Source organism: Clytia hemisphaerica, unplaced genomic scaffold (genome assembly GCF_902728285.1).
Source record: "Clytia hemisphaerica strain Z4C2 unplaced genomic scaffold, Clytia hemisphaerica genome assembly, whole genome shotgun sequence".
Lineage (NCBI taxonomy): Eukaryota > Metazoa > Cnidaria > Hydrozoa > Leptothecata > Clytiidae > Clytia > Clytia hemisphaerica.
The window spans coordinates 90,048-110,578 of record NW_027104590.1 but is presented as its reverse complement, the minus strand read 5'-3'; the positions used below and the strand labels follow the sequence as shown (position 1 = coordinate 110,578).

The window sequence follows — 20,531 nt, the reverse complement described above, 5'->3', positions numbered from 1 at the left end:
GTTCAACGATCACTTCTATTGAAAATTCTATTTTAAAAACGTTGATTAGGTCATTAACTGAAAGTCCAGAAAAGACGGCTCGTCATACAAATCGGACGGTTTCCACATGATTTGACGATAAAAATGAAAGTTTGTTTTTCCTTTTTTGCCGATTACTAGTTCAATTTTTAAGAATAAGGAGCAATATTTTTACTAATGTATAGCAAAAGAAATTCTTAACGCAATTATATTAAATTGGTTCTTGTAAAACTGTCAGAAGTCAAGTAAGATGAAGATGAAGTTATAATTTTCTCGCGCTCTATCTTTCCATATAATGATGCGGTCATAATGCGGTTATATCAATAGAATCGCTAGGAAATTCTGAGCAAGAAGATATAGGTACCTTTTCGTATAGGAGAGGTGTACCCAAAATATAAGCCTTAAAAGTTTGCGCATAATCAGGCTTGAAACAAAAGAATTTTGTCACAACACGCTAATTATGCAGATTTTTATAGCGACAACAAAAGAAACCTATTTACTCGACATAAACTCCCTTAAGGGCAAGAGACCTGGTATATGACGAGCCGTTTTTCCATTGTTTTCAAGAAGCTGTTTTTCCATCTCTTTACATTCCTCTGGTTCAAGGTTCAAAGAGCAGAAATGGAAAGAATAATTATTCTAAAATCAAACCAATCCAATTTGTTGACATATTTCATGATAATTAGACCATAATTAGCAAAATTACATGGACAAGTAGTTCCAAATTTGGTTTGGTTTTTAATCTTGTCGGCAACTAATGTGCAGATCAAAGGAAATTTATTTTTATTGTTCGAACAATGAGATAATTTTGCATAATTATGCGCTTAGACGTCTTGTTTTGGTTATAATATATAAGTCTTGCTTAACCCTATTTTTATCAGGGGGGGGGGGTGTTTTCCACCAGGCTGGCACTCGTTTGCTAATAGCTCACTGAAATTTTTTTTTAATAATCTGAAATTTTTTGACTTTTAATATAATCCTATTAGTAGCATGTATACCAAATTTTACAATTGTACACCGACCAGATCAGGTTTTATGACTTTTCTGTGCAGGCATATCATAAAATCAAGCTAAAACCCTGTAAAATCCCAAAATCTTAAATTTAGCCTAGCTTTTGATCTATGCATCCAACTGACTTCAAATTTTGATAGGTTTTAGGTATTAATAATAATTTTTAAAAAATATTTAAAAAATTTTTAAAAACTGTTGACGTCATCCATAATGATGTCATTATTTTTTGATAAAATTTACTCATTTTCTGCATGAATTTTAAACGTCAATTTTATTAGCATGTTAAAAACCAGCAAATATGTTAAAGATATTCTTTTTGGCTTTTAGCAATTCAAATATAGATGCTTGTAATACTCGGACATTAAAATGGACCTTGATCTTGAAATACTATTTCTTCGCTGATTACCATCGTACGATATTTCTAGACAGAATTTGCCTCTCTAATTGCACATTTATGATTTATGATTTAATTGCTAAATCTATTTCAGACTTAATTACGGGTGATTAGATTATTAAAGTGTATTCATTACAATAATAAGTCTGCACACGGTAAACCAATCAAGTCTGATCGTTGGTCAGACGACGGTTTAACTAAGCTGTAATAACGATTGTCTGTTGCGGCAGGTCGTTTGACCACGATGTCTGAATTACTCCCAAAAAATTAATGAAGCGTAGCAAACCAGTTCTCCGTGAGGACTGTATAAAAATCTAAAAAAGGCGTTAACAGCACCACTCTCTACAAACACATCAAAATGTTTGCAGTCTTCATGATTCTCGCTTCAGCCATTTATTTGGCGCACGGCGATGCTAATTGCCCGTCTGCATTGCACACTGGAGAATTGCGCAATTTGCAGTCTCACAAATGCATGGACAGTGACAACGCTGGCAGCGGACAGGTCCAGACTTACACATGTGACGGAAAAGCAGACCAGCAAATCATTGCTTGCAATGATGGCACGATCAGAAACATGGCAAAAAACTACTGTTTAACACCAAGCAATACTGGAGCTGGCACTGGAGATTTGACATTTCAACCTTGTGAACTTTACCCATCTGTTCCTGATTATCAAAAATTCAAAACTGGTGGAAGTCGATCCTACACTGACGCCAGTGGAATAAAACAGACTGGTTACGAGTACAAGAACGTCAAATCCAACCTTTGTGTCGACGTCAGTGGTGCAGGGGGCCAAGGTAATATCGCTATCTATAATTGCCAGAGTAGCGATGACCAATTTTTCTACTTCCGCAACCGAGGGGAAGTAGTCAATTCTGGACGGTTGAGAAATCAGAAATCAGGACAGTGTGCGACAGCTGATAACACTGGTTGGAATTCAAACATACACACTACACCATGCACTGATAGCCGAAAGCAATACTGGACGCATTACGAGAACGGCGAGGTTGTGAACATGGCATCAAACTCGTGTATGGATCCAGATGGTAGCGGTGATTCTTCTGAAAGCGTACAAACCTATGAGTGTGCTGAGCAAACGGATCAAATGTGGTCAACACCATCGCAATATGCAGATGGTAACTACCTCGCATTCATGAGCAAGCAGACCAGCAAATGCTTGGATGTAGAAGGCAATGATGGGACCGGTGACATCGACTTGTATCAATGCCAAGGTGTTCCAGACCAACGGTTCGAATGGGTTACGGAAGACTGGGTCTCCCCGACTTCACAATGGCGCCAAATCTCCTGCAATTTAGACGGCGCAGTAACATACGAAATCGACAACACCGTCTCCTATACCAACGAAGTTACAAGTCAAGTTTCTGTGGGAGTCGAACTGGCCATCGAAGCAAATCTCATCTTTGTTGACATGAAAGCTTCCGCCAGCGTGGCTGCATCTGTTGCCTACACGTGGAGCAGCACGCATGAGCAGACGACCAAAACCTCGTTTTCGTGTGATTATTATGAAAACGGAAACCCGTGGAAAGGAGGCTGCATGTGGCAACTGTATGTGACCACCACAGACGTGCAGAAGAATGATTTGTCATGGGATGCCAAGATTGTTCGATGTTCGAGAGGAGGAGATGCACCCAAATGCCCACCTTTCACAAAATGTCAAGATGAAGAATGCACAAAATGTGAAGACTACTCCACAGAAGGGAAACGTGTCGAATTGTAAACAAACATTTTAGTATAGTTATACTTAAACTAAACGTAATTTCTTTTATAAAGTTTAAGAAGTATCTTTGTATTTTCTCTACACTAACGTATCATTTGTTTAAACGGTATTTTTTAATGTAATTTTCACATTTTTATTTTCTTAACCAAGCACCTCATCCGAAAGTTTTCTTTTTCCAAAGCCAAGACAAGAATTTCTTTTTGAACTCAAAAGGTCTGACGAGTCAATGTTTGCTTCTTATAGGGTCATTATCTTTCTTACCTAGAAGTAACATTCAATTATTTAGGCATACTATATTTCAACCATTTTCGGAGTATTGTAATTTTGTAATAGGTTGAAATTTTGAAATATTGAAATTTTGAAATAGGAAAATTAGAAACTTTTCTTTTGATATTGTATTATTTCTTACATTTAATAGACATTTTTTCACAGATGGTTAATAATTCTGTAAAGAAATTATGTTTCCATGAAAATTAATTTTTAAAGGGATAATCAGATAGTTTTAGATATTTGGCCAACAGAAACCTTATATGGTCCTGAGAAAGACCTCCAAATTTTTGACCCAATGATTTCCCAAAGCAGAAATATTTGATTTTGAAATGTTCAACTTTTGCTTGAAAACAATAGAAATTCAACGTAAAGACTGTGTAAAGACTCATTTTTTGAAATTTCAAAATGAAATATCTCAGCTTTGGGAAACAAAATTTTTTATAACTCAGCCAAGAATTCTAAAAGGCAAATTTGAGCATATTTTGAGCCTGATTCACTTCACTTCACTTTGTAAGCATCTCTCAAGCATTTTTTCAGCCTTGTCAAGCTCTCGACCTAAACATCTCTGAGCCTGTTTCTGGATATCTATATGCTTATAAAAAACATGTATTTTGCCTAACAATTTTTTGTACAAATTAATTTCATAATTGAGTTTGTGCATATTCAAGAAATTTAAGGTTACAGATAGGGCTCCTTTGAAGAAAATCTTTTTTTTTACATCAAAAAAAATTTTTTTGCTGTAAAAGATTCAAAATTTTACGGACCATCGAATGATGCATCTCCCTAAACCTAAAAGTGTATCAAAATACACCTTTCCCGAATTGTTTGGTTTTTTTCGAAGGTCTTCAAACCATATTGAAAACTATATATTTGTATTCCTCCTATAAAGACAAGTGCATGCTGAAAATTTGAGCTCAAAAGCTTTTTTCTATCAATTTTTATGACTGTTTTTGTTCAAGGTGAAATCCCTTATAAAAACTAAAACATACAGCCCGGCCTCGTTTCCATGTAATTCTATTGTTTATAAAGAAATTTCAAATCAAAATAACTCAAGAACCGGAAGTGCTTTTTTCATAATTCTTTTTTTATTTGTTTAGTTTTGCGACATACAATTTTATGAAACTAAATAGAAACATTCAAACATTAAAACAAAAAAGTCAAAAAGCCTAAATAACAATTCGGGAAAGGTGTATTGCAAAAAATACTAAAAACATTATCGATGTATAATCCCTATTGATTGAGCCTTTTATTGGTCAGCCTAAGCTGAGCATTCAAATAGGTAAAATTCGGTTCTTCTTCTTCCATAAGACGGCAAAAAAAAAATCCGATTTTCCGATCTCACTTTGATTTCTAAACTTTCATCCGATCGGGTTAACTTTTTGGGTACTTTTAGCGTGCGTTGTTTTTACAGATCATAATGTAGTTTCAAGATGGCGGCTCAAGCATCAAGTGATAGTCAGATGTGATAAGTCAGTGTTGTACCAAAGTATTTCCAGTGTAAATCTGTTGCAAGCTTCAATTTCTGTCATTTATTTTTTTAACTCGGCAAATCAAACAAATGATTTTCATCAAGGGGATTCTTTTTCTATATCCTTTGAAGGTTTAAAGCCGTTTGCTCAAGTTTTGTTTATGTTGAATTTTCTGATATATACTTTTTATTATGCTGCTTTTTAATAGTTTTTGCAATAGAATCATATTTTTCTTGTTTGCCTCTAGGGGAATTGATGGTGTTATAATGTTTTTGGGATTTGATAAAGTTTACAAAAGTACAGCTACTGTATAAATTTGATATAAAGACTGGATGGAATCGTGCTTTTTTGGACTTGGACGTGTTTGTGATAAAAAAGGGGAATCGCAAAAAACTGTTTGGTTCCCGTCATTTCTACTTTAAAAAGTGGGAGTCGTTTGGTCAGTCGAAATTGTTTTTCTGTTAAGAAGCAGCTATACATCTTGTTGAAAGGGAGTTCGTGTGGACTGATCCAAATTTAAAATTGAGAAACCGTGGATAAATTTGTGTTTTCGGTTTACTCTCCATTAGCATGCGGCTCTCTACTTCGATTTGAAAACTTTTAAACACAGAGCGTGCAGAGGTCGACAGTGGAAATCCAGCAAAGCAGCAGAAAAGCTTTCCGACTCTCCAGCTCGTAACCGTAAATCAGATGACGGGAATGGGGAACCAAATGATGACATCACATCTCCTATTATTGGACTTGCAAGATTATGACAAATGGTCTTTGGAATTTGATCATAATCAATCTGGTCTTCATTTAACATTGTTTTAAAGTTTAAAAAACACTGCCAGTGCTTGGCACAGAAGAGAGGACTCCCAGTTGAAATTAATTGCTACACCGCTGCCCTTTTGAATTTATTTATTATGGTTGTGTGTTTATTCCGCCAAGGCGGTAAATCAATCGCCCAAATTCATAGACCAATCAAAAGCGAGTTTAAAGCAAAACGGGGGAAAATGAGCTTCCCCGCATAGTTGTGAATTTTAAGTTTTGCTTTCGATTATCATTTGCGACCAGCAAAGTCTTCAAGATGGTTGTGTGCATGTTGTGTAACTTGACGACAAAATTTATTTACCCAGACTGGCCATCCATATAGTACGTACACAGTGAAGGGGGAGAGGGGGTCAGCAAAAGCGTACATCTATTGTTTAAACAAAGTCATTTCTATTGTTCTCTGCGTACAAGGGGGGAGGGGGTGTCTAATATTTGGAAAATCTTTGCGTACGTACTATATGGACAATGCTAAAGAGAAGTACTTTGAGCTTCTTGTGGGGGGGGGGGGTTGGAGGAGCTCTCAGGCTTGTTTTACATAATTTTAAATCAAGTTATCAAATGTTTCACATTTTGTACATTATTCAACATATTTAGTCTACTCTGTTTCAGTGCATCTCTTACATCCACTTATTAAAGCTATCTAGCTAAGCTCATTGGCTGACCTTCCAGCCTCGGCTGGTTTATTTAAATTGTAAAAGAAAACTGTAAAGGGAAGTTTAAAGCGACGCTTCTTTCGATATCCCTATTATAAAGTCTTACAATGGAATAATGGTCTTTTTACTTTTCAATAAAAGGAGATGGCGGACACAAAGATGGCGGACGGAGCTGCAGAAATAGTTAATGTTAACAACAAGAATGACATCAACAACAACAACTTCACAGATGTAACAGATCTAGTGATAGAAATTTCAATCAACAAAAATGAACCATCCGTCCCTTTCAAAGCAAACATAAACAACCTCTATCGAGCATCAAGAAGTGATTTGATCAAACTCCTTGAATCATACCTGGACACCGACCAAGTCAAGCTACTCCGAGACCAGCTCTTCCAAATGCTCTTGGGCGATTTCGACAACCATACCCTCTCCATCCATGGCTTTGACAAAGTTCTCAAAACCACGAAAAACCCTACTCAACACCTGAAACAAAGGCAAAATACTGATGCAACTGTCAACGATATCTACGTCATTGGGTTAAGCCTAGCAGAAATGATCATTGTAGACAAACTGGCATACATGATCCTGAGACCATCCAGCATCACCACCCCACAAACACCACCTGAAATTCCGTTCCAAAACGTAATCGAAACAAATAGCAAGGAACTTCTTGGTCAAATAGATAAACTGACTAAAACAGTTAATGATGTCAAAAATGAAAACCAGGAACTTAAAAACTATGTCAAAGAACTAATACAAAAAATGGACCAACATTTCCAAAAAGAGCACGCGCACCCTGGAAACCAACCAATCCAACCGACTAACACAGCAGCCTCTGAAAACACCCGTAATCCTCCAAAAAATTCAAGCCCCATCATCTTTGGAAACCGACTGCCTGGAGGAAACCATGTTGCCGGTAAACCGAAACCATACTCTCTGTTTGTTGGAGGCTTTAAACCGACTCTAACCGAAGACAATGTTTGGGATATAGTAGCTAATGAAATCAGACTGACAGTAGTCAAAGTGACATTAATTCACCAGAACCATACAAACCAGGCTTTCAAAATTGACATTGATCCGTTTGAAAGAGAGAAAGCCTTCAACCCAGACATTTGGTTTCATGGTCTGGTTGTCAAACCTTTTAAGGAAAATTTTAGAAAAAAGGTCAACTACAGAAACCAACAGCCGCACATAAGACAAGACAACACTGAACAAGACCAATATCATTCCGCCAACCCCCCACGATTCAACAGGAAGCAACAGAGGACGCACCATCAATCAAACAACCAACAACCTCAAAGGGACATCACCCACCAGCATCAGCACCCAACTAGAAACCAGAAACGTCAACAACATCCCGAAATTCACCCTCTTACCCAAGCCTACAACGGACAACGCCGTACTGATACTAACCGACAAACACAGCGACAACAACGCAACAATCACCCAACTGTTCACACAGAGAACCGACAAATCCGATACCCCAACAACACAGATCAAGACAACCAGTTTTTCATCCCATACCCTACCGACTTCCAGTTCGCCAACCAACAACCTAACTTCACACATCCCAACAGATTTGCATGCCTAGATCCAACAGACTCTTTCAACACTCAAAATGGAGAATACTAATTTCATATCCCTGAACTGCCATGGCATCAAGGCAAATTTCAAATACATTGACTTCCTATCTTCGACATACGACATTATTTTTCTATCCGAAACATGGATAACGGAAACTGAAAAAATATTACTACACAACTTCCAAAAAGACTTTTATATTTTCTTCCAACCAGCCAAACAAGGCTTGACAGGTCGCCCTTATGGTGGAACAGCTATGATGATAAAACGTACATTACCCTCTTCAGAACTCTTATCGAAAACAGACTTCAACACAACAGTTAAAATACCTTTGAAAAATTATGACTTGCTTATAATTGGAGTATATCTACAATCTGTCAATAACAACCCAAACGTTAGAGATATATATTCATCACAACTATCAAATATAGGTGGAATTATCAAACAATTTGAAAACAGCTCAGAATGCATCATACTAGGCGATTTCCAGTCATGCCCAACAACCCACCCATCAGGAAGAATCGGAAAACCAAATTCACTAACCGATCACCTAAACGAATTCATCAGAACATTTAACTTAACACCTATAGATATTACAAATGGTACCGGCCCATCATACACTTATCACCATGCTACGCTACCAAACCAGTCTTATATCGATCATATACTGGTATCGAATAACATCCTAGATAAAATAACAAACATCAACATACTACAACAACACTACCTCAATACTAGCGACCACCTACCCATAGCTTGTAACATGATAACTGACTTCTCACCAAGCTTCAATCACGAAATAAATGACCCAAACGCCATTCCAAACTACCTATGGAAAAATGACATTTTTGTAAATAACTTCAAAGAAACTGTATCAAAGCACCTATACCGCTCCAAAAACTCAAACATCACCGAAGAGATAACACATCTACATGACACATTAAACAACTGTGCTATTGAAACTTACAATAACCTTAAGCTCTCTGACTTCCATTTCATTAAGACAAAACCGTGGTGGAACAAATAACTTACAAAGAAAAGGAAAATTTTACAAAAGTGCTTTAATGATTGGAGAGACCGTAACTTTACCAGAGAACCATCAGACATCTCATATAATCGATATCTTCTTGCAAGGAAGGACTTTCGCTCATCATCAAAAAGGTGCAAAAACCAAACAACTACGGATCACTTCATCAATGTAGAGAAAATTAAAACTTTCAAACCACGTTCATATTGGAAACAAATCCGACTCCAAAATTCAAAGTATGACAAATTATACGCCATCAACAACAAATCAGACGTAAACGATATCAACCAAGAGTTTAGTTCCCACTTTGATAACCTTCTGAACACACCCAGAACTGAAAACATCAATAACACTATTTCCAACAAAAAACTTCATGAGCTGCTAGCAGACCTTGAAAAGAACAAAACCTCCGATTTCTACGTATCAGCTACTGATGTTGAAGAAGCAATCATGAGTTTGAATAAAAACAAAACCTCCGATCCTTTCAATATCAAAGCAGAACACTTCATTCACAGCATTTCTCCCAACATGCTATCCTACATTACACCCCTCATCAACGACATTCTCAATACAACCGATCTACCACCGGCATTATCAACATCGATCATCGTCCCAATTATGAAATCAAGCAAAAAACCAATCCAAGATCCAAACAACTACCGTGGAATCAGCCTGATCCCAATACTCACTAAAATCATGGAGAAACTAATCATAAACAAATGTCCCTCACTGAAAAACCACAAAAACTCTCAATTTGGATTTACATCTGACGCGTCTACCGTCCATGCGGAGCTTCTCATCAGAGACACTATCTCGTATTACAATGCCAAAAACACACCAGTATATATATGCAGTCTTGATGCTGAAAAAGCCTTCGATTGCTGCAACTGGCTACTCCTATTTGAAAAACTGAAAAGCAAAAACCTTTTGCCTGAAACTGTTTTAAAATTTCTAATCAAACTTTACGTCAACAGTGAAGCAGCCACAAGATATAGGAGTAACACCTCTCATCCCTTCCATTTATCACAAGGAGTTCGACAGGGATCGCTCCTCTCACCATATCTCTACAACATTTATACTGAGGATTTAATTGATATTGTACAGGATCTAAACCTTGGAACCTACCTACCTGGAAATATAAACACCTCTATCATTGTATTCGCGGATGATATAATCCTACTCAGCCCAACCCTAAGCCAACTTCAAAAGATGGTCGACACATGTACAGATTTTGGATTTCAGAACGGACTCAAATTCAACATATCAAAAACCCAATTTCTCATTTCAGGGAAATCACCGATCGAACACCCCAAACTGTCCCTCAATCACAAAGAAATCCATACCAAGTCACAACTGAAACACTTAGGCTTCAACTGGCAGATGTTCAAAGACAAACTATCGCTAAGATACCACCAAAACTCACGCATTTCTGAACTCTGGGCAACTACAGCATCTCTCACCTCTTGTGGTATCAGGAAAATGCACCCAGCAACAATTGCAACAATCTTTCGATCAATTGTCGTTCCCAAAGTTCTCTACGGCATAGAGATTACAGACTGTACAAATAGTTTCATTGAAAACATAAGCAGACAGTGTCGCTCAGCACTAAAGCATCTCCTCAACCTATCGAAACATAGTAGCAATGATCTAATCAAATACTTCAACCTAGACTCGATCTCAAATGAAATTACTAACCACCAAATCAACTTGGTACAGCAACTTATGAGAAACCCTTCAACGTCAAAATACCTTCTGACTCTACTAACTACACCCTACGACCTGCGCTCAGTATCAATTTTACAGAATATCTTTGATACATGTACACAGAATAACATTGACATCATGGATATCCTAATCACCAAAAACAAACACAACAAGCTAAAAACATCCTCTACACTAACAACTGACAAACAAAATGAACTTAATCACTTACTTTCGAACTGGCATATATATGAAAACCGACTTCTACTAAAACAAATTTTAGAATCAAATATTCCTAGGACTTAGTGTTTAGTACATTTTAATTAAAAACAAATCCCTTTCCTTGTGAGTTTCTAACCCCTTTTTCTAATCAACACAATTACATCTCTAGGCTACGTCACATCTTCCTTCGTTTCGAGCGTAAAACTCCTACTCTTCGGGCTATGAGCACTGCTCTTGTTTTGAATATTGAAATTCTCCAGATAAATCGCATGCGCACTGAGGTTTTAATGAAACAATAGAGAGTTTCGAAACCTAAGCCAATCAGCTGTGTTTTAAACATTCTTTTATTTAAAATCTCTATTGATAAACATCTTTTGTGAATGTTGTCTATTATGTTTAAACCTATTAATAAGCAATTCCCGGTGGGGGTCACTAGTGACCGCCCATAGCAGTGCCTATAGACCAAGAGTAAGGCCTAAAAGCCTGGATCTGTCTATTGTGTAGACTATTACATCTCGTTCTCAATTCTCTAGCCAAACGTTTGTTTACATTTTTGGTGATTCCCCCAAGATGGTCTCTAGCTTATGTTCCATTGTAGCCTCAGCTCCTTTTTCCGGGAGATTCCCTCTCGGGGAACTCCCCATACGATCTTTTTTTTTTACAGCGGACGTCTTTTTAGGTATTCATATTCTTATGTTTAAAAACGAAAGAGAAATATTTTACTTTTTAACTGTACATACAAAAAACACTACTTTATTATACATAGCATAGATATTTATATACCATTTCTATTGGTGATAAAAGAGATATCAATAAAAAAATAAAAAAAAAAACGTACATACAGTGTACATACCAACTTTGAAAGGTTACTCTACAAGATCTGGTTGGTCGATATTTCTGAAACCTACGTCATCCTATTCAGAAAAGGTTGAATAGCAAAACCGTGCCTCCGATTGTTGATTCGAGGTTTTGTTGTGGAGAAAACTCGCTTTAAACGTGAAAAACCTGTTTTTTAACATCGCATAACATGAAAAGTTAAATATCTTTTGAATGGGGCGTGTAAATGATAAAGCGGAGCATGGTTTTGTTGGGGAGAACAAGGGCTTTCGAATACAAAAGGTTTCATTGAAAAATATTCAGTAGATTTTGAAGAGTAACTCGTCAAAGTTCAAAGTTCGTCTTTTGAAATCGCGTCATAATTCCAAATTAGAAAAATATGTCGAAAAAGTAATTACATATTTAGAAAGCCATTGAATTGCACTTTAAACACTCCAGTCCAATTTCATCAAAGAAGGATGCTAAACAATTAATGATACTTTTTAAAAATAATCAAATTGACCTATATGTAACCTTAATCCAAACAGCGGCTGCAAAGGGGGCATATCCATTAGTAAGTACATAGTGAAGAGGGGAGAGGGGGGTTTAGCAAAAGCGTACGTTTATTGTTTAAATGACGTCATTTCTATTGTTCTCTGAGTACATGAAGGGAGGGGGTATCTAATATTTGGAAAATTTTTGCGTAAGTACTATATGGACGGCCCCAAATTATATCTAATTCGTGATTCACAAATGTTTTTAAAAGCTTTATTGAATTTTTTAGATTTTTTCTCAAATTTTTATATCGAATTTTGTTGTGATATTTACTTCACAAAACTTTCTTTTCCCAAGTTTGTGTGCTTAAGTTTGTTGATATGCTCTGTTTATAGACGATGGATTTCTTGAAAGCTTGAAATACCCAGTGAAAAGAAAAATAATGGAAAATGGAAAGGTACCACCAGCATCACTGTTATTTTCTACTGCTAACAACCGATTACTTTTTAAAAGTGGGCTACACAGTTTTTATTGCAATGCCATGGCTCCATCTGCCTCATCAAAAATTTTGGAACATATTGGGCAGAAGCAGCCGGTGGAGAGATTTTTTAGAAATATGTGTTCTTATCTTCTAGGAGACCACATGTTATGACCTTCAATTTTCTTATACAAATGATATGTTCTGATTTCTAGGAAACCTTAATCGCACTATGTGTCTCCCTAAACTTTATATACCGTATTACTACTTTATGGTTGGATGTATTCTAAAATCTAGGAAAAACATTTTTCCAAGATATACTTGTAAGATATTTGTTTTTTTTCCACGAAAGATGTGTTCTGAAACTTTCCAGGGTTACTAGGCAACATGATTATCACGTCAATTTTCTCTTAATTATACCCCCCTGTCTCCTTAAAAGATGTGTTCTGAAGCTTTCTAGGGTTATCTAGACAACAAGAACACATTTGATGACTTGATTTTATCCCTGTCTCGTCAGAACACATCATTATTTCTAGCTGATTAATTTTCAAGATCGTATCAGAACAGATCGAAATTTCTAGATGAAAACATACTCTCAGAACACATCGGAAAAAAGGTCGCCTTGCCGGCTGCTTTCGATGATGGGACGTTAACATTCTTTATTCTCAAAAGTGCTTAGGAGGAGATTAGATTTTTGAGGGGTACCCCCTTGGATGGAAAAGTTGACTTCCTCAACATAGATACCCCCTATGCTGGGTTGAAAAATCTCAAAGTTTTTGCCCACTGAAAAAAATATGTAAACAGGATGGAATCTTAACCCTTTGATTTTTTAGGGGGGTTTCATCAAAAATTTATATCCCTTTAGGAAGGTTTGATTATTTAGGAGGGAGTTCTTAACCCCCAGGAAACTATGTTTACCTTAGTTTTACATCGTAAAAAGCAAGATCCTTCTACATAACTGGGAGTAAAAAAACATCTGTTAATTTTAGGTGTACCGTAAACATTTCTCTAACGATGGGTTTCTACATGGTACTACTGAGGAACAGAAAGAAAAAGAGGTTCATATTTCTTTACAAGTCAACACAGATGGTGTGAGTTTGTTTAAATCGACTGCAATGCAAATATGGCCAATGAAATATACAATCAATGAGTTGAGTCCAACACTAAAAGGTATCATTAAACTTTTTATATCATTTACAATGTAACGGTATTGGGTCTTTCTTGTCCAGTGCAATGGTAAGAATCAATTTGGTATTCCAGACCATGTTCTAGACTGAATATCCATGCTATGATTTTTATATACTGATGGAAAAATCAAACAAATTGTCAATCAAAATATCTACCAATCGAAACATATGTTACTTCACAATTTCAAATCTGGAAATTCTTTTTTTTGGCAAGTGAGTCCTGTGATAAAATAAGCTATTCTCAACTTCAGTTGAGCTACAATCTGACAATCTCTGTGTGTGTATCTGTGTGTGTGTCTGTCTGTCTGTCACAAAAACTTTAGGGCAGCCTGGAGACTTCAAAAATGCTTTGATTTGGCTGAAATTTGTCACACGGCGTTAAATTAGGGCCGGCATAAAAAGGGTCGATAAGGTATAGTGGTGCATGTCATTGATTGAAAACATTGAAGTTTTTTGCAATCGACATAGAATTCAAAGAAGTTACATTTGTATGTAAATTGAAAGCTTTTATAAAACGTAAAGACGGAAAAAAAAGTTGGAGAATCTTTATCTCAAAAAGAGTTTGAAACCTTAGAGTAGTTAGTTAGTAGTTTTACTTGGAGATCGATCTAACTAAGTTAAGTAAGGATTAGTAAAAGAGACTTTAATCTTAAATTCTCTACTTACATCATTGACATTAGGAATGGTAGCGGAGATAGCTAAGAATCTCATAGCTGGTGAGTTTGAGTCTTCTTTCTCACTATTGATGGCAACTTGGATAGTCTTCATACGACTGACAACGGCTTCCATGGTCGCGCCACGGACATCATCCCCGAGTAAATGGACCTAAAGAAAAAAGTGAAATTTCTGCAAAAATAGAATTCGGATTAGACGCTTCTAGTAAGAAGCAAATTAATAAGACTTTTTTAAGCGCAGCTTTGGTGGCAAAACATAGAATGCACCCCCTGAGCTTAGGGGGAGGCTAAACCATTTTTGCTTGATTGGGGGCTGTATTTTTCAAAAAATACTGGGGACTAGCTTGCTGAGTGTTGTGTAATAGAACTGGGGGCAGAGCTGATAGGTTGGAGATATTTTAAATTATGTTAAAAATCTATGCTGTGGGGAAGGTTTTATTCCTCCTGAAAAAAAAATTAAAATAAATTTATCAAGAATTTCCATGCAAAATTTCTTCGATATTTTGCTTTGTGAAGGTGGGTGAAGGTGTGACCCCTCTGCACACTATGTAAAACTTATGATATTAAATTTTACGCTCTTTAATTCAATTTTCAAGGGGAATTAGATTTTCATCAAATAAGGGAGCGTATCGGATAGAAGAACGTCGGATTTTCAAAAAAGACTTTCTTAACATAGGAATTGCATTTTTTCAAGGAATAACCCAAATAAATACAAAATAGTTTATATTATAACTACAATTTGTCCCGTCTATTATTTTTTGCTTATGTTCTTACTACTTTTACTACTCATTTCGTCTAGCACGCGATGGACTAAAAACACGAAATCCATACCTCATCAATAAGGAACAAGCGAACAGTTTGCACCAATGACTTCTGATCTCTCCAACGTCGCGTCATACTGTCCCATTTTTCCTAAAAAAAATTATTTGCTTACATTGGGAAAAAGACATTAAAGAAGTAAAGAGGCACTTCACATTTTGAAATGTAAAAGGAAGTAAAATAAGCGAAGATGATATTTTGCCTGAAAAGAATATTTCCTATGCTAGACATCAACATATCCGGCTTTAGACCGATGCCCAGGCTTGGGAGGTACTATCCTTGCTGGATGAGAGAGGATGTTGAGGGAGGCGTCCAATATCGGAAATTCTTTGGTTAAAAATTAAGGGAAAACCGAAATTTTGGGAATTTCGGGACCCTTACCGTGATTTCTTTTCCGAAATTTTGCCATTTTAGGGATAATTTTTAGGACCCTTAGTAAGGGTAAGGGTAAGTTACAGCGGGGCTTTGAAGTTCCAAAAAGGCTCACTTAAGAGCGGGACGCAACCCAATTTAACAATTTTTGTTCTTAAAAGCAGATTTTGGTGAATTTTATCAAGGAAAATAACGAAAAAGGTTAAATAGGTTAATCCTTCCATGCATTTTAAGTATCAGAAGTTGTTTTTTATTTATTTTTTTGAATTTATTTGATAAAACGTTTCGATCTCAACATTCCATCCCAACAAATTTTTAACTGATGATGTTGTTCGGTTGAAACCGAAACGTTAAATAAAATAAGTTAAAGAAAAATAAGAACAAATTAACTTTTTGTTCTTATCTTGGATTTCGTTGAATTTATCAAGAACATTAAGGAAAAAGGTGAGAGAAAACAACTCTTACAGGGGTAGTGAAAACAATGTGTGCTTTGTGGAGTTCTTGGAAATCATCAATATCAGTATCACCAGTAAGCTCTGTACATTTCAAACCAAATGGTCCGAACTTGGAAGTCCAATCTTGATATCGTTCACTACATAATGCTTTAATTGGTGCCACTGAAAAATATTGGTAACATACCGTTTCTTTTTATAAGAACATCTATTTTTTTAAGCCTAAAAATGTTCTTAAATGTTTGCCATTCAATGAGTATTTATGTCATTTCCAAAGCCTTAAAAATGTTCTTAGCTTGTTCTTAATATTTTGGCCAAAGACGTGAATTCTTTGTAAATATTATGCTAATGTTTCGGCCATCGAAGTCTTACTTTCTAATATTCTGTTCTTATAAAGAAAGTGAATTCGACGACTCAGAATAAAGAAAACTTAATATTGTCAAGAAGGCTGCAAGAAAAATCAACGTACAGTATACTATTTTGTAGGTGAAATTTGTAGTACTGAGAAGCAATCGTATAATGCTCATCTCAAATATGGCAGTTTTGCCTGAACCAGTAGGTGCACAAATGACCATTGGATTATCTGAATACATCACCTTAAAAAACAATTTGTTGATAAAACATAATCTTTAAAATTAGTGAAAATGAAACAAAAATGAGGTAAATGAGAAAAAGCTTTACTGGTAAGAATGATTTTCAAATTAGTCTGATATTTTAAATTACGTCCAAGTCAGCCATATAGAGCAGCCTCTACTCCTTCTAATAGAGTAATGCAACATAAAGTTCTGAAAGTACTTCTGACGTTTGAGCAATCTCCATGCACTTCAAAATAAATGTATGATTACCTCATCGAAAACTTTAGACTGCAACGCATTGAAGTATGCAAATGGAAAAATTGGCCTGTATTTTTCAGCTTTAACCATAAAGAAATTAAAGAAAATATGAAAACTGCTGAAACTTTTGAGATATGGTTTAACAATGTACTGAAATAGTAGATTTATCTGAGTATACAGGATTTGAACCATTAAGCCGGACCCTACATCGCCATACCATATAGGAATACATTATAAATCCTTTTACTCCTAGGGATAACTTCAAGGAAAGATATTTCAGAAATCTTTAGGGTTACAACAAACCAAATTACCAAGTCATGATTTCCGAAAATTTGGACTTAAATTAAATCCAATTTTAGAAAAATTTTCATACTTTTTTTACGCTCTTGAAATAACTAAAATTGTGGTAAAAACAGCCTTTTTGTGGAGAAAACCTATCAAAAATCTCTTTTATTGTCGCTATAGTATGTTTCTTTATCTTTGTCTGTCTAGAATATGAACTGATTTAAGACTAAGATATTAGCAAATTCCCTCTAAAAACGTAGAATTATTAGCTTTTGCATTTTGAATTTTTCTCTTTAATATTGTCAATACCTTGCACATTCAAAATCAAACAAGGGGACTTCTTAAAAAATATAAAATTCAATTGAAGGTTGAAAAGATACGAATTTCATGTATTGATTTCAGATTATGAGATCCATCATCATCATTGCCGACTAAAAAAAGAATGTTTCACTTATTTTCTTCAAAATTTAAAAACATTACTATTCATGATATGAACCACTGGAGAGTCTTCTGAGAACTTTTAACATTTTCCACCCAATACGTCACTTAAACAATAGAAAAGTGACGTATCGTACAAAAACAGAAAAATTGCATAATTTTGTGAAGTCATTGCAGTGGTGCATATCATGAACACACTGTTTCACGCCATCTCAATGTGATTTAATGGTCAATAATTTCCTATGAGACGATTGATTGCGCAAGACCTAATTGTTTCAGTTCCCACAAGTAATTTGACAGTCAGATGTGGTTTGGTGATCAATTTTCATGTCTTAGGGTACTTGAGTCTTTAATCAAATTCCATTTTCCTTTTTTATGGGAAATGTGTTGTTATCATATTTATTATAATTATAATAATAATAATTTATAGATGTGTATTTCGCAGGTCTATTGACCTCTACCAAAACAATCTAATTCATACAGTTAGACATAGAGCTCATGTTTGCAATTTCTTCTATGCTTTTTACAAATAGAAGCGACAAAAGTTGTTATAGTAAGTTCTCACAAAACAAAATGAATTATCTCAGACTGAAAGTCGCATTTGGTAAAGATAATTAATAAAAAAGGATTACCTTGCAGTTGAAGGTTAGCAGGTGTCTCAGGAGGTACAGTCTTGTTGAGAAAAGCTAAATATAAAAAGCTGAAAATTAAAAGCTATTCTTACCTATTAGATGGTCTAACCCAGAATACTAGTAACATGGTATCAGCCCCCCCCCCCAGAAATCTGAAGGGCACCTAGGCCAGGTTAGTAGAGGGGGCTAATGCCTTGCAATTCTTTGGGGTTACCTATTCATTAAGGGTACCTAGCTGTCTTGATGGAGGCTGTGGGGGCTGGTTATATTTTCCAAATCTAATATTTCAAAATATTTCAAATTATTGAATTTTTTACCCCAGCACCTAGTTTCCCATCCAATTTTTCTTTCGTTTCCCATCACGCCATCTTTTGCTATATTTTTCTAATGTGATTGTTTTGATTTACAGCCGCCATCTTTATAGCATAACAAGAAAGCTTATTAGCAGGCGTTCATGCATGAGCATGATTTTAGGAATGACAAAAGAACAAAAAGTGTCAATTCAAAGAAATTATCTGCTGAATAGGGGTACCTAACTCAAAGCAATTTTTCAAGGGGACCTAAATTGCTGGGGGCACCATGCTCAATAAGGGCACCTGAAAAGTGGGCTGAAACCATGAGTAAGATTTACGTTGTAACCTTTTTCTGATTTTTACACCCACAGCTGTACAAACCAAAGAAAGCAATTTAAACTAACAAACTACAATAATTTGTCCATACTAGAGGGTCCAAAAGGAATTTAATACTATGACTGAATCTCTTACTTACTATTATTGCCATAACTTTGATTAGCTGAGACATTGAAATCTAATTTTCTTCGTTTGTTATTTTGAGTATTTCCAAATCCAGTTCTCAAGGATTCAGGAGGCAAATCATCCCAAGCATTTTGAGAGCTGAAACCACCATCATTGTTGGCAAAGCTTGTCATTGGTGCTTGGTAGGAGGTTGGTGTTTCAAATGTGGCAGCAGTATTATAATGGTTTTTGTTTTGATATATTTGTTCTTGAGGTTGTTTAGAATTTAGGAAAAATTGACTCCCTGGTATACCATTTGACTTTGCTGGAAATCTGTTGAGTAGTTTTGAAGGCGTTGAAATTGCTCACTCTGTCTTTGCTTTTTAAAAGGTGCTAGAAATCCTCTTGATTTAGGTTTTGCACAAGTATCTTGGTTTGTGTCTGCTTGACTTTGCCTAAATGAATCATAATAATAAAAGTTTGATGTAAAGATATTATTATCCACCTAAATCACTTAAAGTAAATGGACTTTAATTTTTCAATTCTGCAGGTTTATTCCGAGGGGGGGGCAAATTCCGGGGTGTGTGATTGCATGGCATGGTTTTGGCTATCTTTTACAATCATGATGAAAACTAAATTTAGGCATACTGTAATGAGTTTTACAGCTGCGTTGGTGTACGTAGGCAAAATTGGGGCAGACATGAAGATCTCTTTTATGAGGTGCACCCCTCAGCGGTAAGTCAGATCATGATATCACACAATTTTTTTGTCTTCAATCATGATCACATAAATCAGCAAAAAAATTGGATAGTCATGAATCCCTTTGAAAAAGTCCAAATCACGCATCACGGCTCGAAAATCTTTACAAATCAAGATCCATGTTCTGATTGGTGCATGTCACTAGTCTGACACTTTCTAGTCTGACAGTAAAATAGTCAGAATCTATAAAATAAATTTACAATTTATAAGTCTTTTTTTCCAAAGCTTCTCTACTATGCATCTTCTTACTACACATCTCAGTCTTAGTCTCATACCTCTAGTCTCTCAGCCTTTCTGGCCACTTCGACCACGATGCTCATCCTTTGATGCATATTCTTAGACTAAACTCAATCTTTCGAAAACATTAGATTTTAGATTTTATCAATTTATAATAGTATTTATTTTTAGTATTTATGTCATTTTATCTAATTTTTATCTTGAGTGCGTGTCTTGAGGTGTGATGTGAAGCGAGTGTACGATTTGGGTGAGAGGAGTGACGTTGATAGCAGTTGTAAATTTTTATTTATTTAACTGATGTATGCTCCTCTTTAAATATTAATAAATGAAATGAAATGAAAGATTTTTATAAGCAGCTCTGTTGCTTATAAAAGATGCGCCTCCTGATATTTCGTTTTATGTGTTTTTTTTACTCGTTGT

The 20,531-nt window shown here is 35.7% G+C and overlaps 4 protein-coding genes across 4 annotated transcripts in view; 2 read left to right on the top strand and 2 right to left on the bottom strand.

Annotated features, from left to right (window-relative positions):
• LOC136823593 (uncharacterized) overlaps positions 1-16,785 on the bottom strand; it is a 70,493-nt gene extending 53,708 nt beyond the window's left edge. The window contains exons 1-4 of the mRNA XM_067079775.1: positions 16,663-16,785; positions 16,207-16,358; positions 15,382-15,462; positions 14,543-14,701 (exon numbers count right to left, since the gene is read on the bottom strand). Of these exons, the coding sequence (XP_066935876.1) occupies positions 14,543-14,701; positions 15,382-15,462; positions 16,207-16,358; positions 16,663-16,768 (498 nt within the window). The 5' untranslated portion in view covers positions 16,769-16,785. The remainder of the gene's footprint in view (positions 1-14,542; positions 14,702-15,381; positions 15,463-16,206; positions 16,359-16,662) is intronic.
• Positions 1,782-3,161, top strand: LOC136823597 (galactose/N-acetylgalactosamine-binding lectin CEL-III-like). Its single transcript, XM_067079778.1, has one exon. The coding sequence runs from the start codon at positions 1,782-1,784 to the stop codon at positions 3,159-3,161; it is 1,380 nt and encodes a 459-aa protein (XP_066935879.1).
• The window catches only part of LOC136823594 (transmembrane protein 43-like), a 33,384-nt gene continuing 26,551 nt past the window's right edge, over positions 13,699-20,531 (top strand). Inside the window, exon 1 of the mRNA XM_067079776.1 lies at positions 13,699-13,780. The gene's annotated coding sequence lies outside the window, so the exon portion shown is untranslated. The remainder of the gene's footprint in view (positions 13,781-20,531) is intronic.
• LOC136823595 (probable ATP-dependent DNA helicase HFM1) lies at positions 17,004-19,425 on the bottom strand. Its single transcript, XM_067079777.1, has 4 exons — positions 19,150-19,425; positions 18,382-18,435; positions 17,692-17,742; positions 17,004-17,106 (listed from the first exon to the last, which is right to left on the bottom strand). The coding sequence occupies exons 1-4, from the start codon at positions 19,307-19,309 to the stop codon at positions 17,018-17,020; spliced, it is 354 nt and encodes a 117-aa protein (XP_066935878.1). The 5' UTR covers positions 19,310-19,425; the 3' UTR covers positions 17,004-17,017.